This window comes from Sebastes fasciatus, chromosome 8 (assembly GCF_043250625.1).
Source record: "Sebastes fasciatus isolate fSebFas1 chromosome 8, fSebFas1.pri, whole genome shotgun sequence".
In the NCBI taxonomy this organism is placed as follows: Eukaryota; Metazoa; Chordata; class Actinopteri; order Perciformes; family Sebastidae; genus Sebastes; species Sebastes fasciatus.
In genome coordinates, this window is record NC_133802.1 from 30,726,199 (window position 1) to 30,742,074 (window position 15,876).

Below are 15,876 nucleotides of genomic sequence, written 5' to 3' on the forward strand. Positions count from 1 at the left end.
TTATTTAATATTTACTACTAGCATTACTACATTACTAATATTTATTTTTGATTTACTACCATTACTAATATTTATTTTTATTTACTACTACCATTACTAATATGTATTTATTTATATATTTTATTTACTACTACATTACTACTATTTATTTTTTATTTACTACTACCATTACTAGTATTCATTTTGTATTTACTACTAGCATTACTACATTACTAATATATATATTTTGTATTTACTACTAGCATTACTAGTATTTATTTTTTATTTACTACTAGCATTACTACATTACTAATATTTATTTTTTATTTACTACTAGCATTACTACATTACTAATATTTATTTTTTATTTACTACTAGCATTACTACATTACTAATATATATTTTGTATTTACTACTAGCATTACTAATATTTATTTTTTATTTACTACTAGCATTATTACTATTTATTTTTTATTTATTACTACTATTACTAATATTTATTTTTTATTTACTACTACCATTACTAATATTTATTTTTTATTTACTACTAGCATTATTACTATTTATTTTTTATTTATTACTACTATTACTAATATTTATTTTTTATTTACTACTACCATTACTAATATTTATTTTTTATTTACTACTACCATTACTAATATTTATTTTTTATTTACTACTACCATTACTAATATTTATTTTTTATTTATTACTACTATTACTATTATTTATTTTGTATTTACTACTAGCATTACTAATGTTTATTTTGTATTTACTACTAGCAGTACTAATGTTTATTTTGTATTTACTACTAGCATTACTAATGTTTATTTTGTATTTACTACTAGCAGTACTAATGTTTATTTTGTATTTACTACTAGCAGTACTACATTATTACTATAGTAGTAGTAGTAGTAAATATCAGCCAGCTTGTGGCGCTGCTTCATTTCCGGAAACAAACTAGAATAGAAATGAGAAACCATAAAAGAAGAATGTGTAAAACGGAAATGACGTAAGGCGCGAATGTTTTCAACACTTGGAATCAACAAAGGAGGGCGGAGTTTAGCTCTCTCTGTGCTCCTAAACTCCCGTTAGACTCCACATTGGATCGTCGCCACCTCCCGCTCAACAAAACGAGCTTCCTCCTGCTCGTCATCGGCGGGAGGAGTTGTGGGTCTGTGGGTCTGTTGGTCTGTGTGTCTGTTGGTCTGTTAACCGAAACAAGAACTCACCGAGAAATAACAAACACACGTCAATCTAACCGGATAAAGACAAGTCACAGAAGATGTCTTCGCTACGGAGTAAATCTGCGCAGGATATCAGCGACCTGCTGGATGAATACGGGATAAAACACGGACCTGTGGTCGGTGAGTGAGTCACGGTCAGTCAGTCAGTCAGTCAACAGTCAGTCAACGGGCACTTTGCGCCCGTTTTTGAATCTCGACAGATAACTTCACTTCACTTCAGAGGCCTCCTCCACTAAACTACCTGTTCACCAACTACCTACCTCCTCTACCTGTTCACTAACTACCTACCTCCTCTACCTGTCTCCTCTACCTGTTCACAAACTACCTACCTCCTCTACCTGTTCACTAACTACCTACCTCCTCTACCTGTCTCCTCTACCTGTTCACTAACTACCTACCTCCTCTACCTGTCTCCTCTACCTGTTCACAAACTACCTACCTCCTCTACCTGTTCACAAACTATACTCCAGTTAACTTCACTTCACTTCACAGGCCTTCACCTCTACCTGTCTCCTCTACCTGTTCACAATTACCTACCTCCTCTACCTGTTCACAAACTTTACTCCAGTTAACTTCACTTCACAGGCCTCCACATCTACCTGTCTCCTCTACCTATTCATGAACTACCTACCTCCACTACCTGTTCACTAACTATATTCCAGTTAACTTCGCTTCACTTCACAGGCCTCCACCTCTACCTGTCTCCTCTACCTGTTCACTAACTACCTGTCTCTACCTATTCATGAACTACCTACCTCCTCTACCTGTTCACAAACTATACTCCAGTTAACTTCGCTTCACTTCACATGCCTCCACCTCTACCTGTCTCCTCTACCTGTTCACTAACTACCTACCTCATCTACCTGTTCACTACCTGTTCACTAACTACCTGTCTCCTCTACCTGTTCACTAACTACCTACCTCATCTACCTGTTCACTACCTGTTCACTAACTACCTGTCTCCTCTACCTGTTCACTAACTACCTACCTCATCTACCTGTTCACAAACTATACTCCAGTTAACTTCACTTCACTTCACAGGCCTTCTCACTACCTTTTACCTGTTCATAAACTACCTACCTCCACTACCTGTTCACTAACTTTACTGCTGTAGCTGGTAGTTGGTGAATTTATGTGGTTTTCTTTGTGTTCATTATTGTCTGAAATTACTTTTTTGTTTGTTCCCAGACACCACCAGAGGTCTGTATGAGAGGAAGCTGAAAGAGGCCATGGCCAAAGGGAAAAGAGTGACACCTTCACCTGACAAAACCTACTACAGAGAAGAAGGTACCTGTTGTACTTTAATCTAACATAATATACATATAACATAATATACACTCTGAACAGCGTATACTACAGCGATACCAGACTTTTTCAATTCAATACCGATACTTTCTGTTCCAATTTTACCAATACCGATTTCTTAAATTGGCATGTAATATTTTTCTTTTAAATAACGGTACTTTTTTGGACTTTTGTTTTTTTTATTATTACTTCATTGTATTTATGTTTATATTTTAGCCCAATATTTGTATACACTGTTTAATGTCTTAGATTCTCATTTTGCTTTGATTTGCGTAATATTCTGTTTTATTTATAGCCTCCAGCCAGTTTTACTTCCTGTTTTTTGGTTTGGTTTTCCACTGAGCTTTTAGAAAGTGGGCCACTTAAGTACTGCAAATGTGGGAGTTATAGTGTAATAGAAATGTACATTTATCCTTATGTTTGTGTTTTCATTTCAGAAGAAGTCACCTATGAATACAGCAAGACACCTGTAAGTATCTCCATCCACACTGATTTTTTTTCATTACTCGCCAAATAAATAATAAATAAATATAAATATTTGATGAAGAATGTTAGTAAAAATGTCCATTTGCATGTCAGCAACAATTTGATTACATAAATTGTATTGACAGTGGGAAAATTAACAGGTCAATCTAAAAACCTAGTATTATTATTGACTTTGAAATTAGATATCAGTGCATCTCTATCATTTAAGTTCACTATTGCTATGAGCTGCTAACCTTGTAGTTTGAGTGTCAGAGATTTTATTGCCTGATTTTAACAAAATAATCATGTCAATTATATTTATATAGACCAAAATCACATATTTTTCTATGAAATAGGATGTAATGGTCATTTGTTTTCTAATCTGATTGAAGGAAGGGCCAGAGATACAAATATATAAATTCAATTTGACATTAATCAAATGCAGCGACAGTTTAAGCTGTTAGGTATGCATTGTTTATGTCATAACACTGCTGTAAAACGTCACTACCTCTTATATCACTGCTTCCCATTTTGCAGGTGAGGAGTGAAGGCGCGGGAGACAGGTCAGTTCTCTTATTATCAGCTCCAAACATTCACTGCCTTTCTTCTATTTAAGTACATCAAATTAACAAATACAAATGAGTCTAATGACTTTTTTCTTGTCTATCTAGTTGGTCTTACACGAGGCCAGGACCAGAGTGTTATGAGAGGGAATTTGAACAAGAGTAAGTTATAATTATACTGTATAAATATTTGCAGCAGTACAAGTTGTTGTCTCAGTCAGTGAGGAGTAAACACACATTTACTGTTATCTGTCTCTCTGCAGGACGTCCTACACAAACTACTCGAGGTCGACGCCTGAATACAGAGGACGGGCTCCTGTTGAGGAGTAAGTGTAGTGTATAAAGTCAAATAGCGTCATCAGATGTTTTCAGTCTATTTAGGTTAAAATTTGCTATATTGTTTGTGTCACCTTTTTTTTTTTTTTTTTTTACTTTACTTCAGTACTTTTAGTACCTTACTTGACTATTTCCATTTCATGCTACTTCAGGCTTCTACTCCCGTTACAGTTCAGAGGAAAATATTAGGCAGCTATAATTACTTTGAAGATTAAGATTTTACATACAAAATGTATGAGCATAATAAATCATCATAAAATATGATGTAGGGTTTCAGATTAAGCTAGCCAACATAATATAAAATAGTTATATAAGCTCCATCTCGACCAGTAAAATGCTACGTACACATTAATGCATCAGTAATAACAATTGAATAATATAACCTGTAAGGGAGAATGTACAGCGAGCCGGTCATTGTTGTCAAATAAACCCTGACGCAAAGCCCTGAAGGGGTTTATTTCACAACAATGACCGGCTCGCTGTACATTATCCCGCTTATTACACGGCTACTTACTTAAGAAATCAATAATTTCACACAGAAATGGTCCAATGCAGAAATTGACTAATAAGAATCAAGTATTCAACAAAGCTGTGTAATAAATAAGTAATAGTAACACTCACTTTACCTTTGACATTTTTAAGTATATTTTGCCAATTATATTTATGTACTTTTTCTTAAGTGGTATTTTCAATGCAGGACTTTAACCTATAGTATAAAAGTAGTATTTTTTATATTGCTACTTTACTTTACTTCCTCCAACAACGATAACACCAGACTTGGTGGCAGTTTGTGATGGGGTATCTGAATGAGTCTAATTAATTGAATTCCCTTTCAGGCCCCACATGTACGACACGCCGTCCACTTACAGAAGCTCCTATTTGAAATCGACACCCATGAAACCTCAAGATGCTCCGAAGGCACCCAAGTCGTCTCGCCTCATCCCACTCTGGGTTCAGTTCGTGTTCTTCATCGCCGTGGCCGCCTTCCTCTACTTAGTTTTTTCCAATATGGAGACAAATGAATCCCTCAAAGGGATAGAATGATTGTTTTTTTGTTTTTTTTTTAATTCATGCTCACTTTTTACTTTATTGTGCATTTTAATTGGATGAATGTATTTGGGTTAATGCCTTTATTTTAGACATTGCTGAGATTGGGCTTTATGCAATATTTTTATGCTTTTATAATTATTTGCTTGCTGATGTTTATAGTTAAAATAGTCACCCAGCTTAACTACTAGATGAGGACGCTACTTTAAAAAGGACAGATCACTCAGAAACACACGGAATCCTTCCTCCTCTTACCTGGATCAGTTTCAGTGATCTGATGAACGTTTTGGAGATCATCGTCCACAGTTCGTCCACAGCACAGAGCACCTGCTGGTGTTTGGCTCGCAGTGCTGATGAATATGTCAAGAAATTGGGAAAAACTCAGTCCACATATGATGCCACAGTTAAACTTTAAATATCCACAGATCTTGATGTCAGCAATTTAAGGTCAGAGATGTCTCGTATTCAGAAAGAGACATTTTGATGTTTTGTTTGGCACATAGAGCGTCACAAACTGCAAATTAAATGCTAGTCAGCTCCACTGTGTTGTGGTGAGCCTCAGCAATTCACAGTGAATCTATCTACATCATACATATCCTATAATTTCAACACAAATCTCTCGTTAGACTTCATAGACCACTGTTAAAATTTAATTAAGATAATTTTTAATTTTGCCAGATTTTAAGCAACTTTTAGATATTTTTCTTTGCACATTAGACCGAATGTGTTCACATTTCAAAACCACTGCAGCTCAGTATCAAAAGTATTGCACCAGATCTATTTAGCGTCCCAAAATGTTGCTTTTTTTCAGTGTTACAATACTTGGTAATAATAAGGGCATCTAACGGTCTATGATTCTGTGTATATTGTCAATATGAAGATCGACTAAATCCTTGTAGTTTATATAATCTTGGGGTACAACAATGCTTCCATTTGTCAGAAATAATTAAAGAAGTACAGTTGGGACAAACCAGCTGTAATGCAAGTGCCTCAATGGTTTTTTAGGAATAAATTGGGATATAAGTATTGATGTTTTTTCAGCGTTTAATATAAGAAGTTGAGGTTTTATCTCGGGTAAAAAATATGAAATTGAAGTGTTTATACGAGCTGTAATGCCATGTTTATGCTTTGCTTCAGTTGAAATATCACATTTGTACTATCCAACATTTACATCCTGTAGAGTTTGACGTGTTTTGTATTGCTGTTGCATAATTCAAACTATTAAAAGAGCTTGTATATGTAAATGTTTGAAGCGTCACGTCATTTATTCTAGAGCAACAATACATTTTAGCTGTTATGCATTATGTTAAAAGCTTTTTCCTCTTATTGATGCGATAAATCAACCTGCAGTTTGTGCAGAAATATTTGTAGATTGTCAAACAAAACTCACTGAACCCAGAAGCTCCAACAACAGCAGCATTTTAATCAACTACAGCTTCTATTTACCATCGTTTAAGTGCAGTAATGTACATGTTGTAAATGACATAAGATGCATAGTAGGGTTAGACTTAAAATACAAAAAACATCTAATCCTTTAAGGATCATTGATCTGTAGAAGCGAGTACATAATAAGCTAGTGGAGCCTGTCATTAGTGTTATCTGGTAATAAATACAAAAAAAAAACAATGTTCTTAAACTGCATTTACAGACCTGAGGGACCAATGTCACAGTTTCCCCAGTTTAGCTTTTTAGTTGCAGTTTTTTCACTCCAACATCTGGCGCAATGGCAGTAGCCAAGTCTGAGTGAAAGTGAAGTCTAGCTGGAACCACTACAGACTTTAACTGGAAATAAATTATAGTGTCAGTCTTCTGTGGCTGTTAGCTCACATCTCATCGTAATACAAAGGCTTTATAAGCCAATCATATCCAGCAGTAACACTAGCCTGAAGTTTGGTGTGATGGAGGTCCATGTTAGTCCAGTAAAAACTGTTCCTCATCCAAACTGTACTGAACTGGGTCCACGTGGTGCCTTTTTCCAAAAGGTGTTTGGTTCCGTGTTACGTCTCCTGCCGACTGGATCCTCGATGGACGCGGCGTGAGCTCCCCGACTGTCCACTTGCTTGTGATTCTGCTTGACAGATGAAACAAAATAACTCACCTTAATTCACTAGCGTGGCATAATTATGAATATGGCTACAGACAATGACAAATCAGATATTACAGTTCCTTTAAAAAGTATTCACCCCCCCCTTGGAAATTTTCATTGAAACAACATGGAATCAAAGTAGATTGAATGGGGTTCGGCTGAGCGGTGTGTTAAAACACTACCTTTAAAAACTTCATAAAATGCTGTGGTCTTTTTTTCTGAATAGTTTCTAAAAGACGAGGCCTTAATGCTACTAAAACAACACCAAGTGTATTTTGTCCAAACAATGTTTGTTTGGCAATGATTTCAATATTTTAGTCATGATAAAAATCAACGTATGAGAAATTGTATTTTTACTTTATAATATTTTGACCGTTCTTATATTGAATGTACATACTTGACTTTAGATTCTTTTTTGTTATCTTTTTTACATTGTTATTGATCTTATTTGTTATTATCTAAGTTTTACTTGATCATATTTCATTTTTATAATAAAACTACTCCATTTGGAGTCAAAATTATACAATTTAGTTGTTTTTTATTGATTTTATACTGTGCACAGTGGTAGAATGTGATGATGCACAGGGTAAATGTCAATTTATTCAGTTTAAGTTTTGACCAATTTGTTGCTGCATTAAAAAGGTTTGCACTTGAATTGTAATCCTGTTGTTAGATTTTTTTTTGCCACGTTGCTGGTATACAATTTATTATTTTAATAATGAACAATTCACTAAATCACCCCACTCGCGTCCACACAGTGAGGCACACATCTTATTAATCAAACACTGGTATCGGCCGATACCCAAAGCCCAGGTATCGCTATCGGGACTGAAGAAGTCAGATCGGTGCATCCCTAAACTGCAACATTAAAGTGATGCTTACACATAAATGCATCAATAATTATAATCCAGTAATATAATGTATATTATTCTGATATGGGTCATTCTGCATAATAACTACTTTTACTTTTGGTAGGCCAATAAGTATATTTTGATGCTAATACTTTTGTATTCTACTTTTCAATGCAGGACTTTTATTTGTAACAGAGTATTATTAAACAGTAATATTATTTTTACTCAAGTAAAATATTTGAATACTTGTTCCACCACTGTGTAAAACGTGAAAACTTCCAAGCAGGGTAAATACGATTTCATAGGCACCGGATGTGCAAGAATCCTGACCTTCAATACCTTTAGTGATCTGCTGCCCCGTCATAGCTTGTTAATTGATAAGGCAACATAAGTGTTGTCCACACCTGGAGACAGAAGCACATCCATTACTCCGGGAACACATACAGGATCAAAATCACATCTCTGTCTAAAGCTGGAAAAAAGGAACTTACAGGTTCTGGTCTCTCGCTCCAGTTCGGTGGGCTTCTTCTCCTTGTTACATAGCACCTTGGCCACGATGATTATAACGACGACCGCTACGACAAAAGTCAGGCCGGACACAAGCCAGCTGATCACCATTGGACTCAGTACTGGGTCTGGATCTGAGGGTGAGAGGAGTTATCTGTGAGTTACCTACAGGATGGGTTTTCATCTACAGCTGAGACTAACTGATACAAGTACAGTTGCAAAAGTGAAAACACAAAAAGTCAGAAATATCTACATAGAATCTAACCGATTAATATTAATATTTTGGTATCCTGTTTTTTTAAGCCACTCAGGTTTCTAACATATCACATACGTATGTATCTATGGTCTGTCCATAGAAATAAAACAGGAGTAGAAGGGTCATTGAACTGTTTGCTGTGGTAATTTGACTAGTACAAATGAAAATGGCGCCATAAAGTGCGCATCTCCCCTTCTCTTTATACATCCATGCCGAAGACAGCTGGCTGGCTTGTTAGCTAGGTAGCTTGTCCGCAGGCGGAGGAACTGTTCAGACACGGCACTGTTGCTGGCCACCAGCCCGCTGTTTGCCTCATTTTCCGTAACCAGTGCAGCACCAACACCTGGCAGAACCAGCTCAGGAGCTAACCAGCCAGCTGTCCGCTAGCTAGCTAGCTTGCTAATTCCACCATGCTTGAATCCCACACTGCTTACAGACGACGAGCCGAACTTGCCGCAAGTCAGTTTATGCAAAAGTCAGCCCGCTACAACGGTCGCTGTGGCAATGGCACACATATAAAAATGGCCAACGCTCTGACCATCCTGCTACGTAGATTTGAATGGGAATATCCGTTCTACTCCTTTATTCTATTTCTATGGTCTGTCTGTCTCTATAATATAATCAGGTTCACCTCTGATGGCTATAGGCAGGGGCTGGCTTTCTCTGGAGACAAAAGTGCGTCCCCCCAGCTGGACCCGATACAGGCAGTAGTAGTAACCCTCGTTGGAGCTCTGGGCGTTGGGAAAGGTGAACGTGACGGATGGCGTGAGGGCAGGCAGGGACTGGCGCACGGTGCCGTTGGAGCGGATCAGGCGCAGCTGGAAAGAACCTCCAGGGTACTGCTGCGGCGTGGAGCAGGTGATGTTAAAATTGTGGCCTTTCATGACGGAACCAGCCGGGGCCTCGGTGGACGTGTTGTACCAGTGTTGGGGAGTCAGGAGTTCCACTGTGTCAAAGAGGAATTCAATTTATTAGTTATTCAGGGTAATACAGAGATGATCAGGCTTAAGAAAACAGTCAAGTCCCACCTCTCTTGAAAAGATGTGGATTTTGTTTAAACCCAACTTGGGCTGTTACACACCAGCGACATTTTTTGTGTGTGATTAATTCTCAGGTCAATGTATTTTTCTGAACTTTTGTTTTTGTCATGAATACTTAAAACACAGAATGTGAATATCACACAACAAAAAAGTGGCACTGTTTTCGGAACAAGATCAATTTTCTGAGCTTTCGCACCGTACATAAAGACATCAACTAATCACAAGGTGCGGAACGGGTTGAGTTGCGCCTACATTTATGAAACAAGCACACACCTCTGAATGTGGTCTGAAAGATCCAACCTCAATGCGTCTTGAGTGCGTTCAAACCTGTACTTAAAGCTGTCCACTTGTGATCCGATCACTGAGGACGCATGTTAATACCAAGACTGAACAGGGCCACAGATGCGCCGTAGTCCGAACAAAGACAACAGACTTTATTACTCCTTTCAACCTTGACAAAGGTAGCGCAGACCAGATCCACTCATTCCATTCTTACCTTTCACAATAAAAGCCCTAGACATATAATATTCACAGGCGAGTATTTTGTATTTTCGTGTTGTTTATTCGTCGTGCCCCCGGAGGCCTTAATCGTTAAATGTTTTTACAAAATATTCTAAAATAAAATGGTCTTTTCGGTGGGGTTATACTCTAGATTTTGCTAATTAATAACAGGTGAGAGTCATATTAACAACAAACTAGATAAATCAGAACATCAGATGAAAAAATGCCATTACATGCAAAATGTAATTGCCAATACTAATTATGAAAATGAAAAACTGAAATAAATAAATCAAAATGAATGAATGACAATTATATGCAACACAGCTACAATGAAGCAAAGAAGGACAACACAGAGTCGCCGTGAAAATAAAAATTCGTAACAACAACCTGAACTCAAAAAGTCCACTTGGAGCTTTCAACTGCATCTCACAGTCTTCCTCAGCAAATGGAGCTGGTTAAAGGTAAACTGACTTTTGTGCTTAGATTATTATTTTGTTACATGTGTTGTATATTACACATGTTACATGCTGTAAGTTAGGAGCAAAGAAAATCTAAATTGACACACACCCTCGAGGTTGAGTAGAGCAGAGAATTAAACATCTAATATACATTGCAAAACAAAACAATGTGCTGTGAGAATGGGCACTGGTGTTAACGGAGCTAATATGGATTAACCAACGTGGTTTACGACTCACCGACAGTGATGTTGATGGAGTTGCTGGGCGGCGAGCTGAGCAGCTGAGAAGGGAAGCCGCCCTTGATCCGATACCGACAACTGTAGCTGCCCTGGTGGAAAGTCTCTATGTCGGACAGAGTCAGCTCCACTCTGGTCTGGGTCTGGTCCGCCCTCTGTGTGACCAGCGGCGTTGACACTCCGTGCTTGTAGAGGTGGAAGTCACTGAGGTGATGACCCAGCAAAACGCTGCAGCCGAAGCGAACGGCCTCGCCGGGAGAGAACACAGTGTGAGGGGACAGGAGGGTGAGGGTGGGCAATAAAAGGGTACCTGTGAGTAAAGACGAGATTGAGATCATGAAATCATAAAATATAATGAATAAATGTGAGTAAGTACTCCTGGAAGACGTAGGTCTTAAAGCAATTTTTGAAGACAGAGTGGGATTCTGCTGAGTTCTGTAACTCATACCACCACGAGGGATCATACGGGAGTTTGGATTAAGATTTCCTGCCTCACAGTGATGGTAGGGCTAGTAGTAATAGTTAATTTACAGATAGTTGTGAACCATAGGTCATGTTATTTATATTCAGGTTTTCTAGTTGCATCTCTCTCTCTTTCCCTCTCTCTCAGGAGTTGTTGAGACCTTTAGCAGTTCTGTCGTCCTCCGCTGTACAAACTGCTACTGAAACTGCAGTCTCCTCTATTGCAGGAACATAATATTGCAACAGAGTGGAGTCTCACCTGAGCATTTCACCCCCGCATCGTTCTCATGGGTGCAGTAGACATTACTGTGGAGGACAACAGCGCAGCGTGTCAAACTGGACTCGTGTCCGGAGCACTGGACATGTCGCAGCCAGATCTCTCCGCTGCCTGCACCAAACACTGAACCATGAAGGGCGGACTCAGCTAAGCCACAGCCCAGCTCCAGACACACCACGTCAGCCTCCCGGAGGTCCCAGCCGTGGTCGCACACCGTCCCCCACCGCTCATGGCGGAGTACCTCGACTCTGCCAGAACACTTGTTCTCCCCATCCACTAGTCTGACCCCACCTGTGGATCAGAGAAAAATGATTTAGAGACAGAAGGTGCAGGAACAGATGATGGATGCAGCAGGTTTATATTAATCCCAAGCTCACCAAACGCTGTAACTCCATCCCACAGAACACCTAACAGGCCTGTGGGGAAATCACAAACACGTAATTATCACAGGGTAAATACAGATTAAAATCCATTAAAAATTTCAACAACAGCAGCTATCAACACTCAGCTGCTTGTTTATTAGGTAGACCAAACACGAGCAAAACTCATATGATTTAATACAACAGTCCTGCAATGTTTAGTTCTGGTTTTAAGTGTGTAATGGCAATTTTCATATCTGCAGTTTAACACTGTACCTTTAGATAATCTCAGGGCCTCACATGTTCAACTTCGTCACCATAGGACAGTGACCTGACATTTTAGTTCTCTGTAACTGCAAACAACAGATTGCTGAAATACTTGTTATGTCTTGTGATGCTCTGTTGTCTGCTGTGTGCTGACGCATTGATACACTTTCTATCCTTCTCTTCTTTTCTTCTTTGCACTTATCTTCATGTTATGCTTTAAATGTATAAATACTGACTACTCTTTGTATTCGGGGCTCACTTGCCACAGTCCACAACAGGTGGCTGTGCTCGTGAGTCCATCTGCAGTCCATCTGCAGATGTTTTAGTTATTAATGTATGCCTTTTTATTAAATTCACTGAAAGACAAGTTGTTACGTTGGTTTGTGTCTTGTTTTAACAGAAACTGCCACCACAAGTGAATTTTGAGAGGTGTTGATTAAACTTTATGGTAATTTTGGAGGCTGTAGAGATGTTTACAATACTGTACCTTTTAGCTATAGCATGCCTCTCTAAAACAAACACTGAACAGTATAACCTTCATGAGGGAAACATTTATTAACCTCTTTTACCCGACGAAACCGGGTTCGGCTGAGCCGTGTGTTAAAACACTCCATTTAGTACTTCATAAAACACTGTGGTGGTCTTTTTTCTGAATAGTTTCTAAAAAAACTAGGCCTTAACGCTACTAAAACAACCCTCCAAGTGTATGTTGTCGAAACAATTTTCAATATTTTTAGTTACAAAATCAACGCACGAGAAATTGCATTTTTACATTATGTTTTTTTATATTGAATGTACATACTTGACTTTGGATTCTTTTTTGTTATCTTATTTAGATTGTTGTTGATTTTATTTATTATTATCGAAGTTTTACTTGATCATATTTCATTATAATAATAAAACTACTCCATTTGGAGTCAAAATTATGCAATTTAGTTGTTTTTATTGATTTTATACTGTGAACAGTGGTAGAATGTGATGATGCACAGGGTAAATGTCATGGCCAAAGCTCCATTGTGTGCACATCGCCTCCTGTAGTGGATTTCGGTAGTATTTTATAGCCAGATTCCCTTTCAAGAGGTAGAAAAACCCATTTGGCACACTTTGGGTATCCAAGAATCTGCCTGGTCCTATCCTTAATAAATCCTTAGAATCTATGTGCTTTGTGTAATTTATATCTGCTTTGGCACAGTTCTAGTCAAGGAGTTGCTGAATGAATTCAGTGGCATCTCTGTGCATGGCATCATTGCTATAATGGTGTTATCCACTGTCTAATCTAGAAAACGTTTTAGGCGAGGATAAAAATGTAAATTTTTCCTTTGGTTCATCTCTCAATTCTCTCAATAGGTCGTACCTATCCACAGACACCAAGATCATGCATATAGACCTGGTAGTTGTGGAGCTATTCTTGATTTAATTTGTATATGTCTGTCTAGGTTGAACCACACATTCCAGCACACAAGGGCTTAAGAGGTTAAAGGGCTGCTGTGTTGTATTTTGTTTGTAGCCTGCTTTAGAAACAACAGCTAGCTTACAGTTAGCTGACTAACCAGCTTAGCTAGCCCGTTATTAGCTCTCACCTGTTAGTTATGACCTCACCTGTCAGAAGGAGACGGAGGAAGCTCAGCATGGTCTCCCTCACCCTTCCATCACACGGCCGGGGGGGTCGAGGGGGACCGTTGTCCTGGTGATGATGATGCTGACAGCCGTTGGAAGCTCGAGACCGAACAAGACATTAGCTAGCTTGTGTAGCTACAAAGGCTAACGGCTAACTAACTAAACTAGCTCAGAGCTAACGGCTAACTGACTAAACCAGCTAAGAGCTAACGGCTAACTAGCTCAGAGCTAACGGCTAACTGACTAAACCAGCTAAGAGCTAACGGCTAACTAGCTCAGAGCTAACGGCTAACTGACTAAACCAGGTAAGAGCTAACGGCTAACTGACTAACGGCTAACTAGCTCAGAGCTAACGGCTAACTGACTAACGGCTAACTAGCTCAGAGCTAACGGCTAACTGACTAAACCAGGTAAGAGCTAACGGCTAACTGACTAGCGGCTAACTAGCTCAGAGCTAACGGCTAGCAACTTGTTAACCAGCGGCGCGCGGGGTGTAAAGACATGTTAAAGCATTAAACAATATTAATTGTTGAGATACAGTGATGCTGCTGATGAGTCCGCGTGGCTGTCAGTATCACAGGATGTCCATGAGATAACGTTAGGAGGACTAAATACCGTCAGGCCGCCATATATACTCCCGTCAACAGTCAGGCAGGATGGTTAGCTGCTCGGTGCTGAGCTGTTCTCTCTGCGGCAGACAGAGGTCACCACCAGCCGCCGCAGCGCTGCACTCAGACCCGTTAACTCTCTCCTTATGGAGGGTCACTACAGCACAGCACCGGGCTACAGCTACAGATACAACATGTACAAATAATAACATGATCAAATAAAAAAACACACACATATATATATATATATATATATATATATATATATATATATATATATATATATATATATATATATATATATATAATATTATATATACATTTATATATATAGTTTATTCTATTCTTTATTCTTTATAATAAAATATATATATATATATTATATATATATATATATATATTTGATTCTATTCTATTCTTTATAATAAAAATTATATATATATTATTCTATTATGTTCTTTATAATAAAATATATATTTATATATTATTATATATATATTTATATTTATATAATATAATATATATATTTGATTCTATTCTATTCTTTATAATAAAAAATATATATATTATTCTATTCTATTCTTTTTAATATATATATATAATTTTATTCTATTCTTTTTTTTAATATTTCTTTTTACTTGTGTATATTCTTTTTCTTTTCTTTTTCTTTTTTCTTTATTTCTTTATTTTGTATATGTATGTTTTTCCTGTATCTATAATGGCTTATTTTATCTTAATATTATGTTTGTTAAGTTTCTTTGTACCGAGAAGATTGTTATTGGGGACGTTTGTGAATGTTCTGTTGTTTCAAAATGAACAAAAAAAAACCCAATAAATATAGTATTGAAAAAAAAAATAAAAAAAATAATAACATAATAATATATTGAATTGTACACTGATTTTTAATTGATTATATATAATTTTATCCTTTCTTTTTTTATATTTCTTTTTACTTGTGTATATTCTTTTTCTTTTCTCTTTATTTATTTATTTTGTATATGTATGTTTTTCCTGTATCTATAATGGCTTATGTTATATTAATATTATGTTTGTTAAGTTTCTTTGTACCGAGAATGTTGTTATTGGGGACTTTGATTACAAAGTTACAGCCTTATTAGTACCAAAACCCTGTTTACTATCCCTGTACTGTGGTTCAACAAGGAAACACTGTGTGTGGAGGCACAAAGAGGAAGTTTCATACTTATAAAGACAGATAGGTTGTTATAATAACAATATGTAACTATGTAATTATGAGGAAGAGAAACAACAACAGAAGGATTTTCTCACAACCTGGCAGCCTAAGAGGGTGTGTGAACAAGTAACCAGCACCTGCGTCACTATTGTAGACACAAATACCCACACCACTCAGAGATCTAACACCAGCAACAAGTCTCCTGATGCTGCAATCC

The 15,876-nt window shown here is 37.4% G+C and overlaps 2 protein-coding genes and 3 long non-coding RNA genes across 9 annotated transcripts; 1 reads left to right on the top strand and 4 right to left on the bottom strand.

The window, feature by feature from the left end:
• The first annotated feature begins 1,003 nt into the window (after window positions 1-1,003).
• LOC141773236 (uncharacterized) lies at window positions 1,004-6,186 on the top strand. Its single transcript, XM_074645067.1, has 7 exons — window positions 1,004-1,346; window positions 2,415-2,513; window positions 2,969-3,000; window positions 3,534-3,559; window positions 3,668-3,721; window positions 3,823-3,885; window positions 4,732-6,186. Exons 1-7 carry the CDS (start codon window positions 1,265-1,267, stop codon window positions 4,937-4,939), a joined length of 564 nt encoding a protein of 187 aa, XP_074501168.1. The 5' UTR covers window positions 1,004-1,264; the 3' UTR covers window positions 4,940-6,186.
• Window positions 1,338-2,420, bottom strand: LOC141773242 (uncharacterized). 3 transcript variants are annotated; one of them, XR_012595050.1, is made up of 5 exons: window positions 2,196-2,420; window positions 1,963-2,048; window positions 1,909-1,924; window positions 1,647-1,726; window positions 1,338-1,467 (listed from the first exon to the last, which is right to left on the bottom strand). It is a non-coding gene; the product is annotated as an uncharacterized LOC141773242 (long non-coding RNA). The 3 variants fall into 3 exon arrangements; XR_012595048.1 differs by having other exon boundaries at window positions 1,338-1,478; window positions 1,647-1,720; window positions 1,820-1,924; window positions 1,963-2,042; window positions 2,183-2,420; XR_012595049.1 differs by lacking the exon at window positions 1,909-1,924 and having other exon boundaries at window positions 1,338-1,478; window positions 1,647-1,720; window positions 1,946-2,042; window positions 2,183-2,420.
• On the bottom strand, window positions 4,940-14,595 carry LOC141773238 (uncharacterized). Its single transcript, XR_012595043.1, has 2 exons — window positions 14,475-14,595; window positions 4,940-5,292 (listed from the first exon to the last, which is right to left on the bottom strand). It is a non-coding gene; the product is annotated as an uncharacterized LOC141773238 (long non-coding RNA).
• LOC141773227 (uncharacterized) lies at window positions 6,346-14,543 on the bottom strand. Of its 3 annotated transcripts, XM_074645054.1 has the most exons (9): window positions 14,329-14,525; window positions 13,842-14,155; window positions 11,994-12,032; window positions 11,599-11,907; window positions 10,879-11,187; window positions 9,274-9,588; window positions 8,371-8,520; window positions 8,219-8,283; window positions 6,346-7,010 (listed from the first exon to the last, which is right to left on the bottom strand). In XM_074645054.1, the coding sequence occupies exons 2-8, from the start codon at window positions 13,870-13,872 to the stop codon at window positions 8,240-8,242; spliced, it is 1,197 nt and encodes a 398-aa protein (XP_074501155.1). In that variant the 5' UTR covers window positions 13,873-14,155; window positions 14,329-14,525; the 3' UTR covers window positions 6,346-7,010; window positions 8,219-8,239. The 3 variants fall into 3 exon arrangements, with proteins under 3 accessions (XP_074501155.1, XP_074501156.1, XP_074501157.1); XM_074645055.1 differs by having other exon boundaries at window positions 8,210-8,283; window positions 13,842-14,543; XM_074645056.1 differs by having other exon boundaries at window positions 6,346-7,013; window positions 13,842-14,526.
• LOC141773241 (uncharacterized) lies at window positions 12,475-13,835 on the bottom strand. The gene is made up of 2 exons (XR_012595047.1): window positions 12,653-13,835; window positions 12,475-12,598 (listed from the first exon to the last, which is right to left on the bottom strand). It is a non-coding gene; the product is annotated as an uncharacterized LOC141773241 (long non-coding RNA).
• Window positions 14,596-15,876: the final 1,281 nt, after the last annotated feature.